At 51.5% G+C, this 16828-nt stretch overlaps 1 protein-coding gene across 4 annotated transcripts in view; it reads left to right on the top strand.

The window, feature by feature from the left end:
- The first annotated feature begins 458 nt into the window (after positions 1 to 458).
- Positions 459 to 16828, top strand: part of TOX2 (TOX high mobility group box family member 2) — a 150684-nt gene continuing 134314 nt past the window's right edge. The window contains exon 1 of one of the 4 annotated variants that reach the window (XM_055722255.1): positions 459 to 649. In XM_055722255.1, the coding sequence (XP_055578230.1) occupies positions 548 to 649 (102 nt within the window). In that variant the 5' untranslated portion in view covers positions 459 to 547. Of the gene's footprint in view, positions 650 to 1480; positions 2495 to 5893; positions 6708 to 9446; positions 14334 to 16828 lie in introns of those variants that run through there. The other 3 variants (XM_027812027.2, XM_055722260.1, XM_014283775.3) reach the window with 3 other exon arrangements.

The raw sequence follows: 16828 nt of genomic DNA, 5'->3' as shown, positions 1-16828 counted from the left end.
CAGGGCGACAGAGAGCATCTTTCTTCAGGGGTGGGGACCAGGCACTGTGTGGGGGCAAAAGGCGGCTGCCTGGCACCGTCCTGTGTCCAGAGGAGGGCAAAACCGGGCACGGTGTTTCGGTGTAGGCGGCAAAGATGTAACAGGGTCCCCAGCGGGACCCGCCGTCACACCCGAGCTGCCGGTCCCCCGGCGGCTGCTGATGCTTTCCCCTCCGGGCCGGCTGGGGACGGAGGACAGGGGGGCGTCCCGCTCTCCCCCCTCCCCAGCCGCCCCCGGGGGGGGGCTCCCCCAGCGCCCACCGGTCCCGGCGACGGGGCAGCGGGACGGGGGGACGGCCCGGCCACCGGGGGGAGCCGCCCGGCCCCGCCGCAAACAATAGCGGCCCCGGCGCGGGGCGGTGCGGAGCGGGGCGGGCCGGGGGCCGCCGCCCGCCCCCCCGCCGCCGCCGCCCGCCCTCTCCCCGCCCCCCGCGCCAGAGGCACCGCCGCCGCCGCAGCCGGGTCCATGCCCGCTGGAGCCCCCGCCTGCCGCCGCCCGCAGCCCCGGCATGGACGTTAGGTTTTACCCCTCCGCCCCCACCGCCGTGGGGTCCCTGCCCGGCGCCGACCCCACTTGCCTCGGGCCGCTGGATTATTATCACTGCAACAAGGTACGGGGGGGGGCGGCGGTGCCTGGGGCTGGGGGGGGCTGCCCGGGGGGGTTCTGCTCGGCGCGTCCCGCAACTTCGCGGTGTTGGGGTGGGGGGCGGCAGCGCTGGCAGCGCCGGGCTTCTGCGGGAGGGAATTTTGAAAGTGGCCTGGAAGCGGAGCGGGGAGAGCCGTCGGGGCGCCGGGCCGGCCGGCCGGCTGCGCTGGCCGGGGCGGGGGGGGGCGCTGCCCGGCGGGGCGGGCTGTAGCGGCAGCGGGGCTCGGGGGGGAACGCGGCTCGGAGGGGTCGCGGCTCGGGGGGGCCTGGCTGTTCCTGTGCTCCCTTTCGAGCCCTGGGTTTATTTCATGTTTTCCCTACGGGAGCGTTTGGGCCGGAGCGCTGTTCGGGGGGGTGGGGGGTGCTGCTGTGGCTGGTGTCGCGCACTTTGCTGGGGCTGTTTGCGGTTGTTTTGCACCGTGTTCGCAAAGCTGCGGCGCCGCCGGCACGTCCCGGGCGGGGGGCTGCGGCTCCGGCCCCGGCGCTGGTGCTCCCGCGCGGCCGCCAGCCACGCTCGCGGGGCGCCCGCCCCCAGCCCCCGGCGCGGCGGGAGAGCCCCCTAACCCACATTTCCCCCGCTCGCCGCAGCTGCAAGGCGAAGCACCCCGTTCTTGTAACGGGAGAGGGATCGCAGCGGGATATCTGAGAGCGCCCGAAGTGCTGTAGACAATTTCCTTCACCCTGGAGAAGGAGCGAAGGGGCGGGGTGCGGGGTGCCGGGTGCGGGGTGCTGTGCTCCGGGGTGAGGAGCTCTCTGCGGGGCTCGCCTGCCTGGCCAGCGGGTAAATACCCCCGATCCCCCAGCACAAAGCCGTAGGAAGCAGACCCGCTTGCAGGGAGGGAGCATCGCCACGATAAGCTCCGAGACATAACCCTGGCTGCGTCCTCCCGGGCCAAATTCGGGTAATTGCGTTGAAAAAAGTTAATAAAGGGAAGAACCACTCCCCTGCGTTGGGACTGCAGCTCGGGGTGCCCCCGGCTCATCTTGCTGTTGTGGTACTTCGGTATCAAACTCTTTAGAAACAAGCAGCGGGAAACCGGTGTGGCTTCCCAGGTGCAGCAAATTAATCGTTACATATCAGTGTATGAATCTAACTGTTCTCTGCCATTTGGGTTATTTATCTCTTTTTATTAAGTTGTAGCAAACCAAATGGTTCTCATTTGTTTGGAGATGCCTGATCGTGCCGAAAGGAAGCAACTTGAATTGATTTCTTCTGTATCCACCTACTGCTAGTTTCAAATTGTTTTATTATCGTTGCCGTTGCTCTTCAAATGCTAAATATGCTCTTAAAATACTAACAAGAGCCGGGTCACCTGGGAGCAGGTCATCCGTGCTGCCGAAACGTCAGCCGATGAAGTGTGCAAAAGCTGGAAGTCTGGGACTGTGTGAGCGTGTGCTGCTGGGAACTGCAGCAACCCCCAGATCCTGCGGGCTTTAGGAACTCGATGTTACCAAGAAGTTGTTAGATGCGAACACCATTTAGTTTGCCTTCCAGTTTTCCAGGCAGGCGGTGGTGCTGCCATGCCGCAGGCCCTTGCTGTGGGGTGCCCGGACCCCGCGTCCCCCCAGCAGCGCCCACCCAGCGTTGGGGCGCGTGGGGCCCCACGTCGTCAGCTCATCCGTGGCCTGAATCCCTGAGATTAGTCCCGGATTAGGCAGTCGCAACTGATCCGCGGGTCCTTGCTGTCGCACGGCACTGCGGATGGGGAGGCTGGAGGAGATCGCTGCTTCTGCGGCCCCAGTGAGCCCGGCCCGGGAGAAGGCGCTGGTGCTGGCCGGGCTGGATGGGACACTGGAGAGGAGCACCCAGGTACTGACCACTGCCACCAGATGCTGCTGTTGTCGCTGCTACGGGGGAGCGGGAAGAAGAAAGGAAGTGACTTACCCTATTCTGATATTCAGGGCTCTTTCTTTTTTCTTTCTTTTTTTTTCTTTCTTCTTTTCTTTTCCGATTTATCGAATGCCATTTGCTTATGCACAGCAGTGCATGTTTGTCTGTGGGATGAGGCCGCTGGAAGGAAGCCAGAGATGAAATGGGTTGACTTTGTTTTCCCAGCCGAACACTGGTATAACGGTTGTAACTTCAGCATCAAACCGTGGCCCAGTGTCGCCTGTTGCCTTTGCTGCGCTGAGCCTCCCTGGACGTGTGGGGTGGCTGCGGGTCGCCACCAGTGCTGGTATCCTGCACTTCTCAGAGCCACACGGGACCCTCTGGGAAACTCCAAAACCTGACACCAGTCCCAGACCTATCGCTCCTGCCTGGTGCTGGCGGCTCAGCCCAGAGTCAGGCTAGGGCAGCGTCTGCCTCAAAACATGGCCAGTTTAAAAAGCTGCAGAGGAGGGTAGGGTGGACTGGAAAAATCAGCAGTTCTCTCTCTATGGTATGCAGGTATCCCAGGTGAAGTCAGTTTCTAGGAAGGACCTGGGCAAGGTGCGCTTACAGGCTCTTTGCTTTTCTGCTTTGCCAAGTTTATGGAGGGGCTTTAAAGCCCTTTGATTTAAAGGGTTTATTTTCTTCAGTTCTGCTTCCCCCCCCCCCCCCCCCCAAAGGGCTGCTTAATTTTATTTATTGGGGGGGGGGGGGGGGGGGCGCAGAGAAGCCGGGGAAAGGGTGTGCGGTGTCACTGGATAAAACTAACTTGCCGAGAGCACAGCACAGCTCTCTGCCTGCACACCCATCACCAGCGAGCTTGCCAGGTAGATGTGCTCTAGCCCAAAGCATGCTGAAATGTCAGTGTAATAGTTTGTGTGCTTACCAAACATGGTATCATTACCTTGAGGTCTCCGATCTCGTCTGCATGCTGCTGTAAGCCACATTTTCTCTTTGCAGCTAAAGAGGTGCCTATTGCCTATCAGCATTTCCATTTTTAAATGGACAAGGGATGTTTAGAGGGATAATGAAACAGGAGTGTATGTTCAGCCGAGGCCTCCCCAGAAGGGGGGCATTTGCACCATTCCTTTAACTTCTTTCAGAGCATTCCTGTTCCTCCTCTAAGGGCTGGCCACCAAGAGGGGACGGGGGGGGGGGGGGGGAGTGAGGAGCTGGACACCCATGGGTGGAGAACAGGGTCTCTCGTGCCCCAGCAGACAGGGTGAGGACGAATCTTCCCTTCTGCTGACTGTGTTTGACAGAGTCTTTATGCACTGGGCACGCTGGTGACACCGGAGAGGGGAAAAAGGGCTCCCCAGATAAACCAGCCCCCATCACGGGTGGTCCCGTGTGGAGCAGCTTGCTGTGGCAGCTGGAAGCAGAGCAAACCCCAAACTTCCCAGTGCCCGGGGAGCTGCTGCTCACACCTTGGAGGACTGATGTTCCTTGGCAGGGTTTTTGGGGTTGCAATGGGCTTGGCCCAATGTGTAGGGGCGATAAGAAGCACCGCCTTCCCGGAGCCACCCCAAAGCCTCCCTAGGGCAAGCTGCCACAAGCATTTCCCATGTGCTGGCCCCTCGTCTCCTTCCTGTGGGCTGGATCCAGGACCTGCTCCATCCTTGGGACTGCACAGAGCTGCTTGTGCATTAGGTTGTGTCTGCACAGCACCCACAGGGGACTGGCAAGGTTCAGCTGGAAGGGTTCCATCTCTGCAAGGAGCCCTTGTCCAAACTGTGACACTCGTCTCTGTCATCGGCCACCTGAGCCCTGCTGAAGGGAGCACCTACCTCCATTTCGGATTCCTCTTTTAAACCTGGGTCTAAAGCCCCTTCTTCTGTCCCCTCTGGCCTTTTCCCTGCGGCATTGGTACCTGCTGTAGACCCCCCCTCCTGCTCCCTTGCTGGGGCAGCTGAGCTTTCATGGCGTCTCGCTGTTGTGATGGTGTCTGGGGGAGAGGCAGCATGCTCCTGCACTGCGGGAGGGGTGTGCTGCTCAGTGGGTATGTTCACATCCCTCCAGTTGCTCTGTGGAAAATTTGGGGGATTTTTCCTTCTTAAACTCTGGGGAAACTCTTTGCATATGTATTTCACAATAAGTAAACCATGGAAAAAAACACAGGTTAGTAACGCAGGGGCTCGTTCTGCTCTTAGCAGAGCTTTAGCAACAGGGTCTGGTACATTAGCTGATTCACCAGCATGGAAGGATTTTTCTGGATCTTGAATTGTGTGGGTCCACAGAGTATGGGAGGCAGTTTTTCTTCTTAGCCCAGGCAACATTGTTTTTGCAAGGGAGGCGTATGGCAGGAATCCTGCCCGAGCATGGTACTGTGTGCTCTTCCATGCAGCGTATGCAGCGATGCTGTGCTGTGCGAGGAGTGATCCTGCTCTCTGCACTCCAGGGGCATCTTTAGGGAGTGAATTAACATCTCTCTATTCTTCCTGCAGAAATAAATTTAAATATAAATTCTTCTTAGTTGCTTCTGGTGTTAAGATGATCAGGCTTGGTTAGTACGATGCCTGATTTCCAGTTAGGGCAATGACTGACGGGGAGGAGGAGGAGGACCCAGCCTGGGAATACCTAACCCTTGCAGAGCAAGCGCGCTGCTGTGACACTGGGAGTGCCTGTGGTCCTTGGGGACCTCCAGCAGTTACTGGGAGATACGTGCTGGGGAGCTCTGCTAACCCTGTAGCACTTTGGTAGGATTCAACAGCACCATCAAACCTTGTCCTGGATCTTTCTAACAGGGCTCCGTGGCTTTGCATCCCCGAACATGCCCTGTGCCTTGCCTTTTAGGCTGATAAATTGACAAAAACTACCTTGCCAATACACCACCATAAATTATGGATAATTAAAATCTACTAGTCATGAGATAAGTATTAATCTGCAACCAATGCTCTCTTCTTCTTTTAAGAACCCTTCAGAAATGGGATCTGAGCTGCTGATATGAGCCCAGGTCGATGTAGCGAATGCATTTCTGTGGAACATTCTGTTTTGTTTTGACTTTTACCATAAATTGTACATTGCAGCGATAAACACAATCCCTTTTTCATCGTTCCAGAACTGCTTTGCCATTCTGGAAGATAAAATGTATTCTTTTCCTTTCTGTTTTCTAAGCCAACTGTTTTGAAGTAGCATAAATCTTTCTTTGGAGATGGAGGATTTTGGATGGAGAACAAAGTCCAGCAAATTTTTAATTTGGGGCCTATTTTATTCTCGTTTGGCAGGCAGCTCCTGTTGATTTTCAAAGATGGATATTTTTTATTTATTTATTTGTTTGTTTATTTATTTATTTAGGCCCTGAATATGGGCAAGGGCTTCCACGGAAAAGTGTTTGAGCTACTCCATGGGACAACCCTGCATTCTCCAGAGCGATCTTTGGTGGGTTGCATGGCAGAAAGCATTTGAAGCTCCATTTTGCCTTGGGCTTTAAGACAGGGATTGGGAGCTAAATAATGAATGTCTATCCATTCATAGAAATTGTTGTGTTCTCTGTATGCACAGAGGGGAGGCTTTAATCTGGTTTGTTTTGGAACAATGGGAGATATTTTGAAGACCAGTCTGACTTGTACAAAGCAGTGTGTTTGTTGGGGCTGGTTCTGAACAACCTTGTCAAGGACCTGATCCGTGGAAGTTCCTGTAGCAGAGGAGGCATCAAGAGACCAGAAATTTAGGATCAAAATCTCACAAGTTTCTCTGATTTATTTATGATGCATCATATCAATTCTAAGTGTCGTCCCTGCAGTCAGTGGTCTGAAGCCTATTGCATGTCACACGCCGTAACCACAGGGTAAATCCATGTACATCTCTGGACTTAGACCTCTGAGCTTGCAACAAGCACCGGGATCAGTCTGTGCATCTGTAATGGAGGAAACATTCTGGTGATAAATTGTATCTTGCTTGTAGCAGCCAGAGCATCCTATAGCTTGCGCAACATGTGGCTGCTGCTCACCCGGGGTGGTGAGGAGAGCACCTGTAACCCTTGCAGGGCTTTGTCTGGGCTCTGCTTTTGTTGCTTGTAAGAATGGGCATTGCTGGCTCCTTTCCTGGTGATTGATGTCACTGTCGTCGCATTTCTGCTGCATTTGAAGAAAAAGCTCTATTGCATTCTGCCTTCACTTTGCATCTCTCTGCTGCTGGATGCAAGGAGCAGGAGGTGAGGACCACTTGGTGCTGCGGCAGGCTGGCTGAGCAGGGGTGTGCTATGGCAGGGAGCCTTATCCCCCCAGATGCACAATTTCTCCTTATTACCTTCGTGCTCATCTCTCCTTTTCTTTAGTTTTGTTTTGGTGGTTGGTTTGGTGGGGGGTTTTTTTGGTGTTTTTTTGGGGGGTTTTTTGTTTGGGTTTTTTTTTTTTATGAAATAAGCTCTAAATGCTTTTACCGTAAGTTGGATTATATCTTTCAGTATAAATGAAGCATATAATTGTGTTTTCCTAACAGCTCTACATTAAAAATAAGTTATTGTGTTGCTAATGTGTTTTCCTTGACAATTTTCCATCCAGTGAGTGCGAGGCTTCTGTCTGAAGCTGTTGTGTACCATCTTCGCTGCAACTTCTTTATATTCTATTCTGTATTTGTAAAGTCGGGGTAAAGTGTTAGCGTGATTCCAGCTTTGATACCATTAATTCCAAATTGGAGGTTTGAGCTTTAATGTTCCACTTCTGTGATTTTTGCACACACATTTTCATGTAATTAAAGCTTATACTTGGAGATGTGCAGTTCAGCTGCAGAGGGGAGAAATTTCACAACAAAACTTACTGAAACAAGCACGAATCAAACCACTATAGAAAAAAAAGTGATTGAAAGCAGTGTTAAATTGTCTGGTTTTGCACTTATATGACCAGATTTAAATATTTTAATCATCTGCATCTCCCCCCTCTTTCTATTGTTTCCGTCTGGTGGTTTTGTTCGGATGGATGCCATTTCTTCTTTGAAAAATGGCATTGGCTGCTGCGTCGCCTGCAGGCGAAATCTTTGCATTGTGCCACAGAATCTCTCTCCTCCGCTGTAATCTTTTGCATAGATTGGTTGACCTCTGCAGATAGAATTAAATCTTTTCCTGACAACTGTGATTTTAGTTCAGCTCTGTGGCGAATGTAACTGCGAGGCAAGTGTTAAATTAGGGCCCTGGACTAGTAGCTGTTATTATGGAAAGATTACTTGAGCGTTGGTTTGTGCTGGTTGCCACGTGCGGCTCCTGAGGAGCCTTATCTGCAGAAATCTTGGTCTAAGGAAATTTCTTGACCTCTAGTTATAGCCTGGACACAGGAGGCTGGGTTGCACGAGTGTTTAAAATGTAGATATTTTCATTGTTTTTCTGTTGGTTTGAGGACCCAGCCTCTTGCTCTAATGGTGGGGGGGGGGGGGATTTCCCGTGTGTTTCTAAAAAAACTCATAATTTAGCAAGAGCTAGAAAAGGGAGGTGGCAGGATGGTGGCCTATTCCCAAGCGGAGTGGGTAGTAAGTCTCGCTGCAGCTCTGCCCTGAGCCTCTCCTGCCCACTCCTGATGTGCATCTTGGTCTCTGTGCAGCTGGAACTGCCAGCCCGGCTCCAGAACGGGCAGCCCTGGCACCGGGATGCTTGGGAGATGGAGGGGCGAGCACCAGGCGTGCTGGCACGTGCCACCCTCGCCTCTGGTGATGTACCACCATCCTCTCTGTCACCCAGGTTGTATTTTACCCTGAGACTGGGCTGCCCATGCCTCGCTGATCCTGTTCCACCCTGGCAGTGGTGTGGAGCTCTCTTTTTATCAGATTAGCTGGATCACATTAGCGGGTTTTTCTTCCCACAAAACCTACCGATGACTCAGAGTTTCCATTCCTGTCTGGACTCATCAGGGAGGCTCCATCCCCTTTCTCCCTGGCTGTCTGCCTGTGCGCCATGCTCCTCCTCTCAGCTTTAGAGAAAACCGTTGTCTTCCTCTTCATCTTCCCCTTAATCTCCTCCTGTTCTGCTTGCAGGGTGGAGCCTGTGCTTGCCTGTGGTCAGAGTTGGGAGATAAGGGCTGTGTTGTGGCTCTGCCATTCATCCTCTGCGTGAACTGCCCTAGGTCTCTGTCTCCAGCAGCAGCAGGTCATTTTGGGGTACCCCAGGCACTTGGGAATTATTTGTATGAATAATTTGAGCCAGCCTGAGTGCTGAGCATCCATTGCAGGAGACCTGGGTCTGTGGAGAGGTGCAAGCAACCTGAGGCACCCCAAAAGACACCTCTCTTATAACAATGTGGATCTCCACGTTTATACCTATGAAAGTTTCACCCTTCCAGCCTGATGCGATTTACTCTCTGAGCATCTCCTCCCTCTCCCTGGGGAGGTGGTAGAGCTGTCTGGCTCTTAGGAGTTGTTAAGCCATTTGAAAACCCTCAGATGCCACTGTTTTAATGTGACTGATGGGAGGAGACAGGGCAGGTGGTGTAAGGGAGAGCTTGGCCTGGCGTGGTGCTGGTCTCACAGCAGCTTGCTGTCCACGTGGGGGGCTGGTGGGGGCCTTGGTCCCGCTCCTAGCAGTGTGCAGGATGAGCTCCTTCCTCCCCCAGAAGCTGATCCCTGGGTCAGTGATGAGCTGTTCCATTCCTCCTCTGCCATTACCTTTCCTTTGTGGTACAGGGAGGAGGGTGCTGCCAGCACCCTGGGGACCCTACAGCTGCAGGACAGCGTGGGGCTGCTGCACCCGCCACCGTGTTCCTGGGCTCCGGCTCTCTCTGGCGGGAGCTCTCTGGCTCTCTCTTACTAGCTCCGGATTCAAAGACATTTTGTTTCATCGCTTAAGAGTTACTGAATCCTAAAATAAAGGCATTTTATTTTTTTTCCCCCTCTGTCAAAAAAGAACAGTTTAGATCCATTCCATGATCCTGATTCTTCATGGGTGCTGCTTTGAGCAGTGGGTTTTTAGACCATGAGCATCTCAGCACAGCGTGCCTGCTGTGGAAGAATGATGTGTTTTTAAGGAATTAGAGTGCTAGTCCCTAGTGTAGAAAGAGGGGCAGTGTGCCCTGGACTCCTTAGCAAAAAGGAAAGAAACTTTGACAGTGAGGAAATAAAATTTATGAAAACTTTAGAGAAAGTTTTATATGGAAACACTTAATTGAATCATCTTGGTTTGTCCCAGCTTAGGCAATGGGCGCAAAAAAAGCATTTGGGTGCCATCTGAAAAAGAAAAAGTAGAAATATTGTGGGGGAAACATGAACCACAGAAGATGGGGCTTGTAGCACTGGGAAATACGTGTTCCCCCGATAGGATCCTGCTCTGTTTGTCCGTGTTAAACCCAGGAAGGCAACTTTCCCCCTGATGTGTTATCTTGTCTCTAAATAGCATTCAAAGGAGAAGGATGTTCTGTTAAAAATATCAAACTTTTGGGAATGGCTGGCAGACTTTACCACTGATAAGCATTGTTGATTGAAGATCAAACAGCCCTTGAAGAAAAACCTTCCAACAAACGCCATGGATCTAACCCTGCAGCCAGACAGTGAGGTCACGCGGGCTTCAATCTGTGTATATTTAGGAACCTGCACTGGAGTTATGGTCTGGTCTCCTCTACCCCAGACGGATGTTGGCGACATGGTAGTTTTAAACCTGATAAATCTGTTAGAGCTGAGAACAACATTTATTAGATGCCAAGAAAACCAGTCATGTTTTCGTTATTCAGTGGTAGTTGTGGTTTGGGTGTTTGGTATTTTTCCACCCCCCCTTAAGATAAAGAGTCTGCCTAGGAGGAAAGGCTGCAGGTCATAAAGTGAACTGAAGACTAGTGGCGTGTGCTTTTTAATGAATTGCCAACCTGCGTCTCTGTGTCGAGGTGGCAAATTAATTGTGGGTGGCCATCTGTTTGCAAACCAGATAGTTCTGTCATGGCTGTGCCAAGCGGTACATGTGGAGTATTTAACTATTTGATTTAAATCAGATCGGAGTGTAGGTTTTTTGCAAGCTATATTGAATCAGTATTTCCACTTAAGAGTTGGGCTTTGAAAAGGAGAAAAACTTTGCTGAAATGGTCTTTCAAGCTTTGTAAACTTGCGGCACTGTAAGTGACGTGGTCGGCACGTAGTGGCCTTTGTCTGGGGGAGACCAAACCCCGGTGGGAATAGCAACGCGTAACTTCAGCCGTCTGTGGCAGCAGGGTACCAAATTTGAGTGAGAATGCAAAAGAAACAAATACGTGTTTAAAATCATAAAATAGCTTAGGCTGGAAGGGACTTCTGGAAGTGTGTTTCAGATAATTCCAATAGCACCCTCTGGGATTGAGATGGCAGGAGGGAAAAACATCAGTATACAGCCTGCACCAGCTATAGGCTGTGGAGTTTCTGCTCTAATACGATGAGGCTCTTGGTGGTGATGGCTGCAATCAAATGCTAAATAGGAAGTTTGTAGCAAGAAGGGCCTTAGAGTTAATAATACGTGAAATGCCTCATTCCTTGGAAAACAGGCGCTATTGACTGAGATTTAGAAACACATCCTGTAGGAGCAGGGATCCAGATTGCAGGCTCCAGAGCTGGCTCTGGCATCCTTTCCCTGCATGTGTTACTATTCCTGTTAGACTGCAAGGTTTCACTTGTTTTATTTTTTGCCTGGAAAGGTCACAGTGTGTAAGTTTGAGAGGAAAATAGTGAAGAGCTGGGAACAAGGGCAGCCTCGTACAAAATTATCATCCACTTCTCCCACCCTTGCACTTTCCCGTGCCTAGCGTGGCAGTGGGATGCCACCCCACGATGCAGCTTCCCTGCTCCGAGGCTGCGGGCTCTGCTGGAGCCACATTAAGTCCCTTTCTATGTCCAGCTGTGCTGACAACCTGTTCTCGTTTTGATGTTGATAATGTCTAAGGGCAAACTTCCTGAATGTGAGGTGCTGCACACCAAACCTGTGTGACTGAGAAGAGCGTACCCCATTTCAGGTATAACTGCTGGCTCCTCTGCAAGCTCCCAGAGCAGAGACTGAGTGCTGAACTTCAGGGGATACAGGCAGGATCTAAATATAAAGATGAGGTAGTTGTTAACAAAGCAGGATCCTTGTATCACAGGCAAATCCAAGTTTGTCATGGAAACTTTTTAGAAATGAGTTTGATTAACTTTGTCTTGCTATCCAGAGCTGTCCTCCACAAGCTGTGTGTGAAGCTGTAGATGTGGTTCCCTTTTGCTGGAAAGCGCTGCTCTGTGTCGGGGAAATGTGGATTTCAACATCCTGTCGCCTCGTGCAGTTGTCTTACGATGTTCCGAAGCTTGACTGGGGCTTTTCATTTGCCGCCAGAGCTGGAAATCTTGAGTAGCTGAGAGGCAGGAAGAACATGCTGTTGGATCTGGAGCTTTAGCTTGTGTCACTGTCATCGTGCCATGAGCACAAGGATGGTGCCAGCTTGGAAGGGATCCTCTGCTTGGCAAAAAAAGGTCTCGAGGCTGCCTCCTTGCTTAGCACCGTTACAGCGGGAAGGCTGTGGGACCCGGAGGTTTCTGAAGAGCTGGTGTGCCTTTTCCCATCACTAGGTCACCAGGCTGGAGCGCCGAGGGACCAGATGTTCTCAGATGCTGTGACATAGGGCCGGTGGTTGTTGTCCTGCTCTGGGAGTGTCAGCATACGCATCGCAGCTGCTCCCGGTGGCAGTGTGGCATGTACAGCAGGACGGGGGCTACCTGGGCCACATGGAACTGGTGGCCCCATCCCTTTGGCCAGAGCTGGAGCCACTAGAGAGACCAAGGGGCAGATCCAGCCACCTTTGGGGTTTCAGATGTATTTCTTAGGGGATAAACGAAACCTCCGATACTGCTAACCCAGCAGCATCCAGACTGAATTGACTTAGAAGTTACAACGTGAAGTTTGTGTGATTGAGCATTTCTGAGCACGATGCCTGTCGGTGCTTTGCCTGGCGCAGCAGCAGAGCCAGGCTCGGCGGGGCTGGGTAGCCAACACATCAGTGCCTTGGGTCCCTGCCCAGGCATCGCTGAGCTCTGCAATTAGCGTCCACAGGGCCAGAGGCGGCTCGGCAGGAGCTGCTCAGACCTCACAGCTTGGAGCCCTGTGTGAGACGGCTTTCGCTTCGCCCTGTTGGAGTGTTGCAGGCTTGACTGGAGTGTCTTAATAAAGCAGAAAGCTTAGTCCGATGGGGTTGGGAAGGGGGTGAAAGAGGAAAGCTTAATTCCCTGCTCATCTCAGCCATGATTCAAGTCTCATTTCCCCTTGCGAAGGTTTCCCCTCTTCTTCCCTGCTGTCCAAGTGTTGCTTCTGTTGCATTTGTTATTTATTTTCTTTTTAGCCTGGGGGCTGCTGCGAGAGGTGTCTCTTTGCTCTGCCGGCTGTTCCTGATGCTTCATTTTCCTTGCTAATACCAATTGTTTCTGCCAAAATCATTTGGTGGTGTTATGTAAACCTAGAATCGCGCACTAACGCTCTGATCCGGGTGCTCCTAAACACACTGGATTGGATTCGCCCCCGCGCTGACTCTGGTGCCATCAGGCGCGTTGCAATGGGGCTCCCCTTGGCTCAGCAGCCACCGGGGGTGGGATGCCACCGGCCACGACACCCACAGCCATCTGAGCCTGCATTGCCATTGTCGCTGGTAGTTTTAGTGGGAGGCATGAAAACACCTTGTGAGTCACTCGGGGCTGGGATTTAAGCTGTTTCTAGAGCCTGGTACCTGCAGAGCAAAGCTTGGTTTTTGGCACTGGGGTCTGTGTTTCTGCTGTTGGGTTTGCAGCAGCGTTGGTGGATGCTACGTGTGTGGTTCCATGCTGTCACCAAGAAGTGGCTTGCTGCATCTCCGCCCCATCGCTGCCCACGGCGCCGGGAAAGCCTGCCTGTGCGGTCTCTGCGCTCACCGCCAGCCAGCCAATGGGATCTGAGCTCCTGGAGCATCTTCACGGAGATGCTGTGTTCCTGCAGAGGCTGCTGGATGGGCATCTCTTCCGCTGTGCCAAATAGCGTGGGCCCTCCTCTGGTGTACGTGCTCTCTTGGTGGCAACCGGTTGTTTACCAGAAAGTGATATTAGTGAAGATCTTAATGAATTTTCAACGTGATTTGGCAGCCAGAATTATTTTTAAAGAAACAAAAACCAAGAGAGATCTTCCACTGCTGTGTGCCCAACCTCTTCTCCATATATTCCACTGTTTTTGAGAGATTAAAAAGGGATTAAGTCCTGCTGAGCTGGTAGTTGATGCTGATGAATGTTTGGAAGGGATTAGGGTAAATCCATTCCTCCTTCTGATTTAGCTCAAGATTTGAATTCATTGATAAAACTTGCCCAGATCACGTCTTGGAAACCTCCTCTGAGCTGGTGAATCTGCAGAGGTGCAAATGAAGGCAGAACTTGTTTCTGGAGCAGAAAGGCTAACAAGTTAACCTTTATAAGGTTGATGAATACTTAAGGTAACTGCACATCTATTACTGTGGCAGGTTCCGATTAATCCGTGCTGCCACAGAATTAAAGGGTGCCCAGAGTGGCTCCTTGGCTGGGGAAAACTGCAGCATGGCTGTGAGATGCCCCGCAACAACCGACCTGCATGTGCGAGATGCTGTGTTTATGTGTTACTTGAGATTCAGCTAAAAAATGCCACCTGCCAACCTCAGGATGAAGCGCAGTGGGTGCAGCTATGCATTGGGGTTTAGGGGCTAGATCCAGCCCAAGCTGTGCTGGTGTCCTGGCTGCTGTTTTCTGTGGTGCGTTGCAGAGGGACTGGAGGTTGAAGAGGATGTGCTTGGCAGCCTCCAGCAGCGGTTGGACTTTCTGGTGTATCTGCGTGCATCCTACAGCAGAAGCATGGGGACAGCGGGACTCCAGAGCGTGCTCCTACAAGGTACCCCAGCACCAAACAGGTTGCCTTCAGAGGGGCATTTCTGAATTACTGAAAAAAACCCTGCGATGTTGCCGTTTGGGCTGAGGAGCGGTGCTGTGACTCACAGCAGCAATATGTAGTGCCCTGTGCTGGGCATCCTGCTGGGGCTGCAGGAGGGAGCACAGCTCGGCAGCAATTCCAAGGACGTATCAGCACAAGGCTCAGCAACAGCACCGAGCAACTGTCCTGGTAGTGGGAGAAACTATAATAGCCTTCACTACTTCTTTGTGGTGCGTATAGTCAAATTAAATTCTTGAGGACCAAAAAGACCTGCTGGGAGCACAGGGGGTGCGTCAGTGGAGCCTCCACCCCAGAAGAACTTTATAAGCTAGGGCAGCACACAGCAGGGTATTTGCTGCTGGAGATCTGTCCTGCCTGTGGCATCCATGGGACACAATGAGGCAGAGAGAGGAACAAGCTTTGTGCAAAGCAGATTTGTCGGGTTTGGCTTTTGGAGAAGAGCTCACGCCTCCCACTCTGTTCAGAGCCCTTACCCTGGGACTGCCCGTGCCGGCGGGCTGCAGAGTGGCTCAGCTGTCTCCGGATTTCGTGCCGCCTGCAAACCTGGGCCCACCTCGGCTCTGAGTTTCCCTGCAAAGAAATAACTACCAGAGTAGGAACAGTGGCAGCTTTGGGGTGCTTCAGGCGTGGTGAGCCTGTAAAGTGGCAGGTATCTTCATGCTGCTTAGCAAAGATGACATTTAGAAATCACATGGATGCATGTAAAGATGCATATAGACCTTTTTGCCCAAAGGGATCAAATATGCTTCTGCAAAGCCTGTTGCGGAAGCCTGGGGAACCTCAGAGCATGGTGGACCCAACTTACAAATTCACAGTGATCGCAGAGTAAATTGGTGGTAACTCTGGAGGTGCAAGAGACAGCTGGTGTGTGTCTGATACGTCTACTCACTTCAAAGCCCGTTAGGCTGCAGCTGCTGAGGGAATCCAGTGAAAGTTGGCTGCTGCTGCAGAGCTCTTTGCTCTCTGTAATTTGATGACTTGTATGTCTCATGAAAGAGGCGCTGTTAACGCCACACCAGCCAGGTGCACTTATCCCGAGTGTGATCTGAAGTTCCAGGCTCTGTAAAATAGGACTGAAGTCAGAGATGGTCTTAACAAGTAGGATCGTGGCATGGCAGATACAAGGATCAGGCTTGCTCCCCGTGGAGCAAATCTGCTGCTCCTGAGTTGCTTTGGACTTCCACAGCTAGGACAGAAAACACAGACCCCTCCCGATCATTATAGGTGCTGGTGGGATGGGTATGAAAACCGAAGCCCAGTGGTAAGTCACAGACAATGAGGAATACTTTCAAAATTATTTGTGTAGGAATAATTCAGAAATAACTTTTTTTTTTGAAGTGCGTCATTGGAATATACACTCTTCTAGAAAGCAGAGGGAAAGAGAACTTAAAATTGAATATATTAACAGAGCTTTCTTAACTGTCATTAAGCAAAAGGATTTTGAGGGAAGTGTTTTCCAGTCTCTATCATCTTGCTGCACAAGCTGGTGTTTGCCAATGAGTTTGTCTCCTCCAAGAAGAGCAAATAATACAGTTAAATTCACCATATGGTGGAGGAGAATATTTGGTATCCATTTTTTGTGATGATGGTAGTTTGTTTAAAATGAAGTTACCTTTGTATTTGCTTAGCTTAACTCTAAACAGGGAAATAACGGCTTTTGTAACGCCTCTGTCAGAGGAATATTGTTTTAAAGCACTTCGGGGTTACATTAGTTGAGTGCAAAATGAATTTCTCCTCTGGAGCAAATAAACCCCAGTGGGGCTGAATGCTGGGAGCTGACAGCTTGATGTGGGGATGTGCATCACAGACAGGTCTCCGGGGGCTGGTTCTTGATGTAATTCTTCATGCGCCTTCTCTTCCCTCCTCCCTTCACTCACCTCAATGAAGCAGCATCTCACCCCAGCAAACTGGTTAAAGCACGTACATCTGAAACTGGAAGGCAGTGGAGGGGGCGGGGCAGCAGTGCTAACCAGAGGTGGAGGGAGCTGAAAAAAGTTTAAAATGTTTTCAACATAGCATCCCCATGTGTCAGTAGATGAGTACTGGTGAAATATCTTTTATTTTCTGATCTGAACACCAACTTATATTTGCAGTTTGGGAGTTTTCTCGGGTTTTTTTTTTTTTTCCCCTAAATATATCAAAGTCTGACAGCATAGCATGGGATGCAGTAGGGAAGCGCTCCCTGTGGATGCTGTGCATGTGTCAGTAATTGGATAAACAGCTCTTGGGTGTGCGAGGCGGCTTGCACAAACAGCAGCCCCTCTGCACACACAGCCTGGGTGCAAAAGGCTTCTGTGCACCCACATCCGAGCTGCGTCCAGGAACCGGCTCACCAGAACTGCAGATGCATGCGTAGAAAGTGAGCTGAGGCCTCTGAAAACTTGGCACAGGTTGGTTTTCAAGCAGTATCCAATGATGTTATATAGTAAGTATTA

Source organism: Falco cherrug, chromosome 10 (genome assembly GCF_023634085.1).
Source record: "Falco cherrug isolate bFalChe1 chromosome 10, bFalChe1.pri, whole genome shotgun sequence".
In the NCBI taxonomy this organism is placed as follows: domain Eukaryota; kingdom Metazoa; phylum Chordata; class Aves; order Falconiformes; family Falconidae; genus Falco; species Falco cherrug.
Note: the sequence above shows the minus strand (reverse complement) of the source record. Positions and strands in the feature narration are given on the sequence as shown.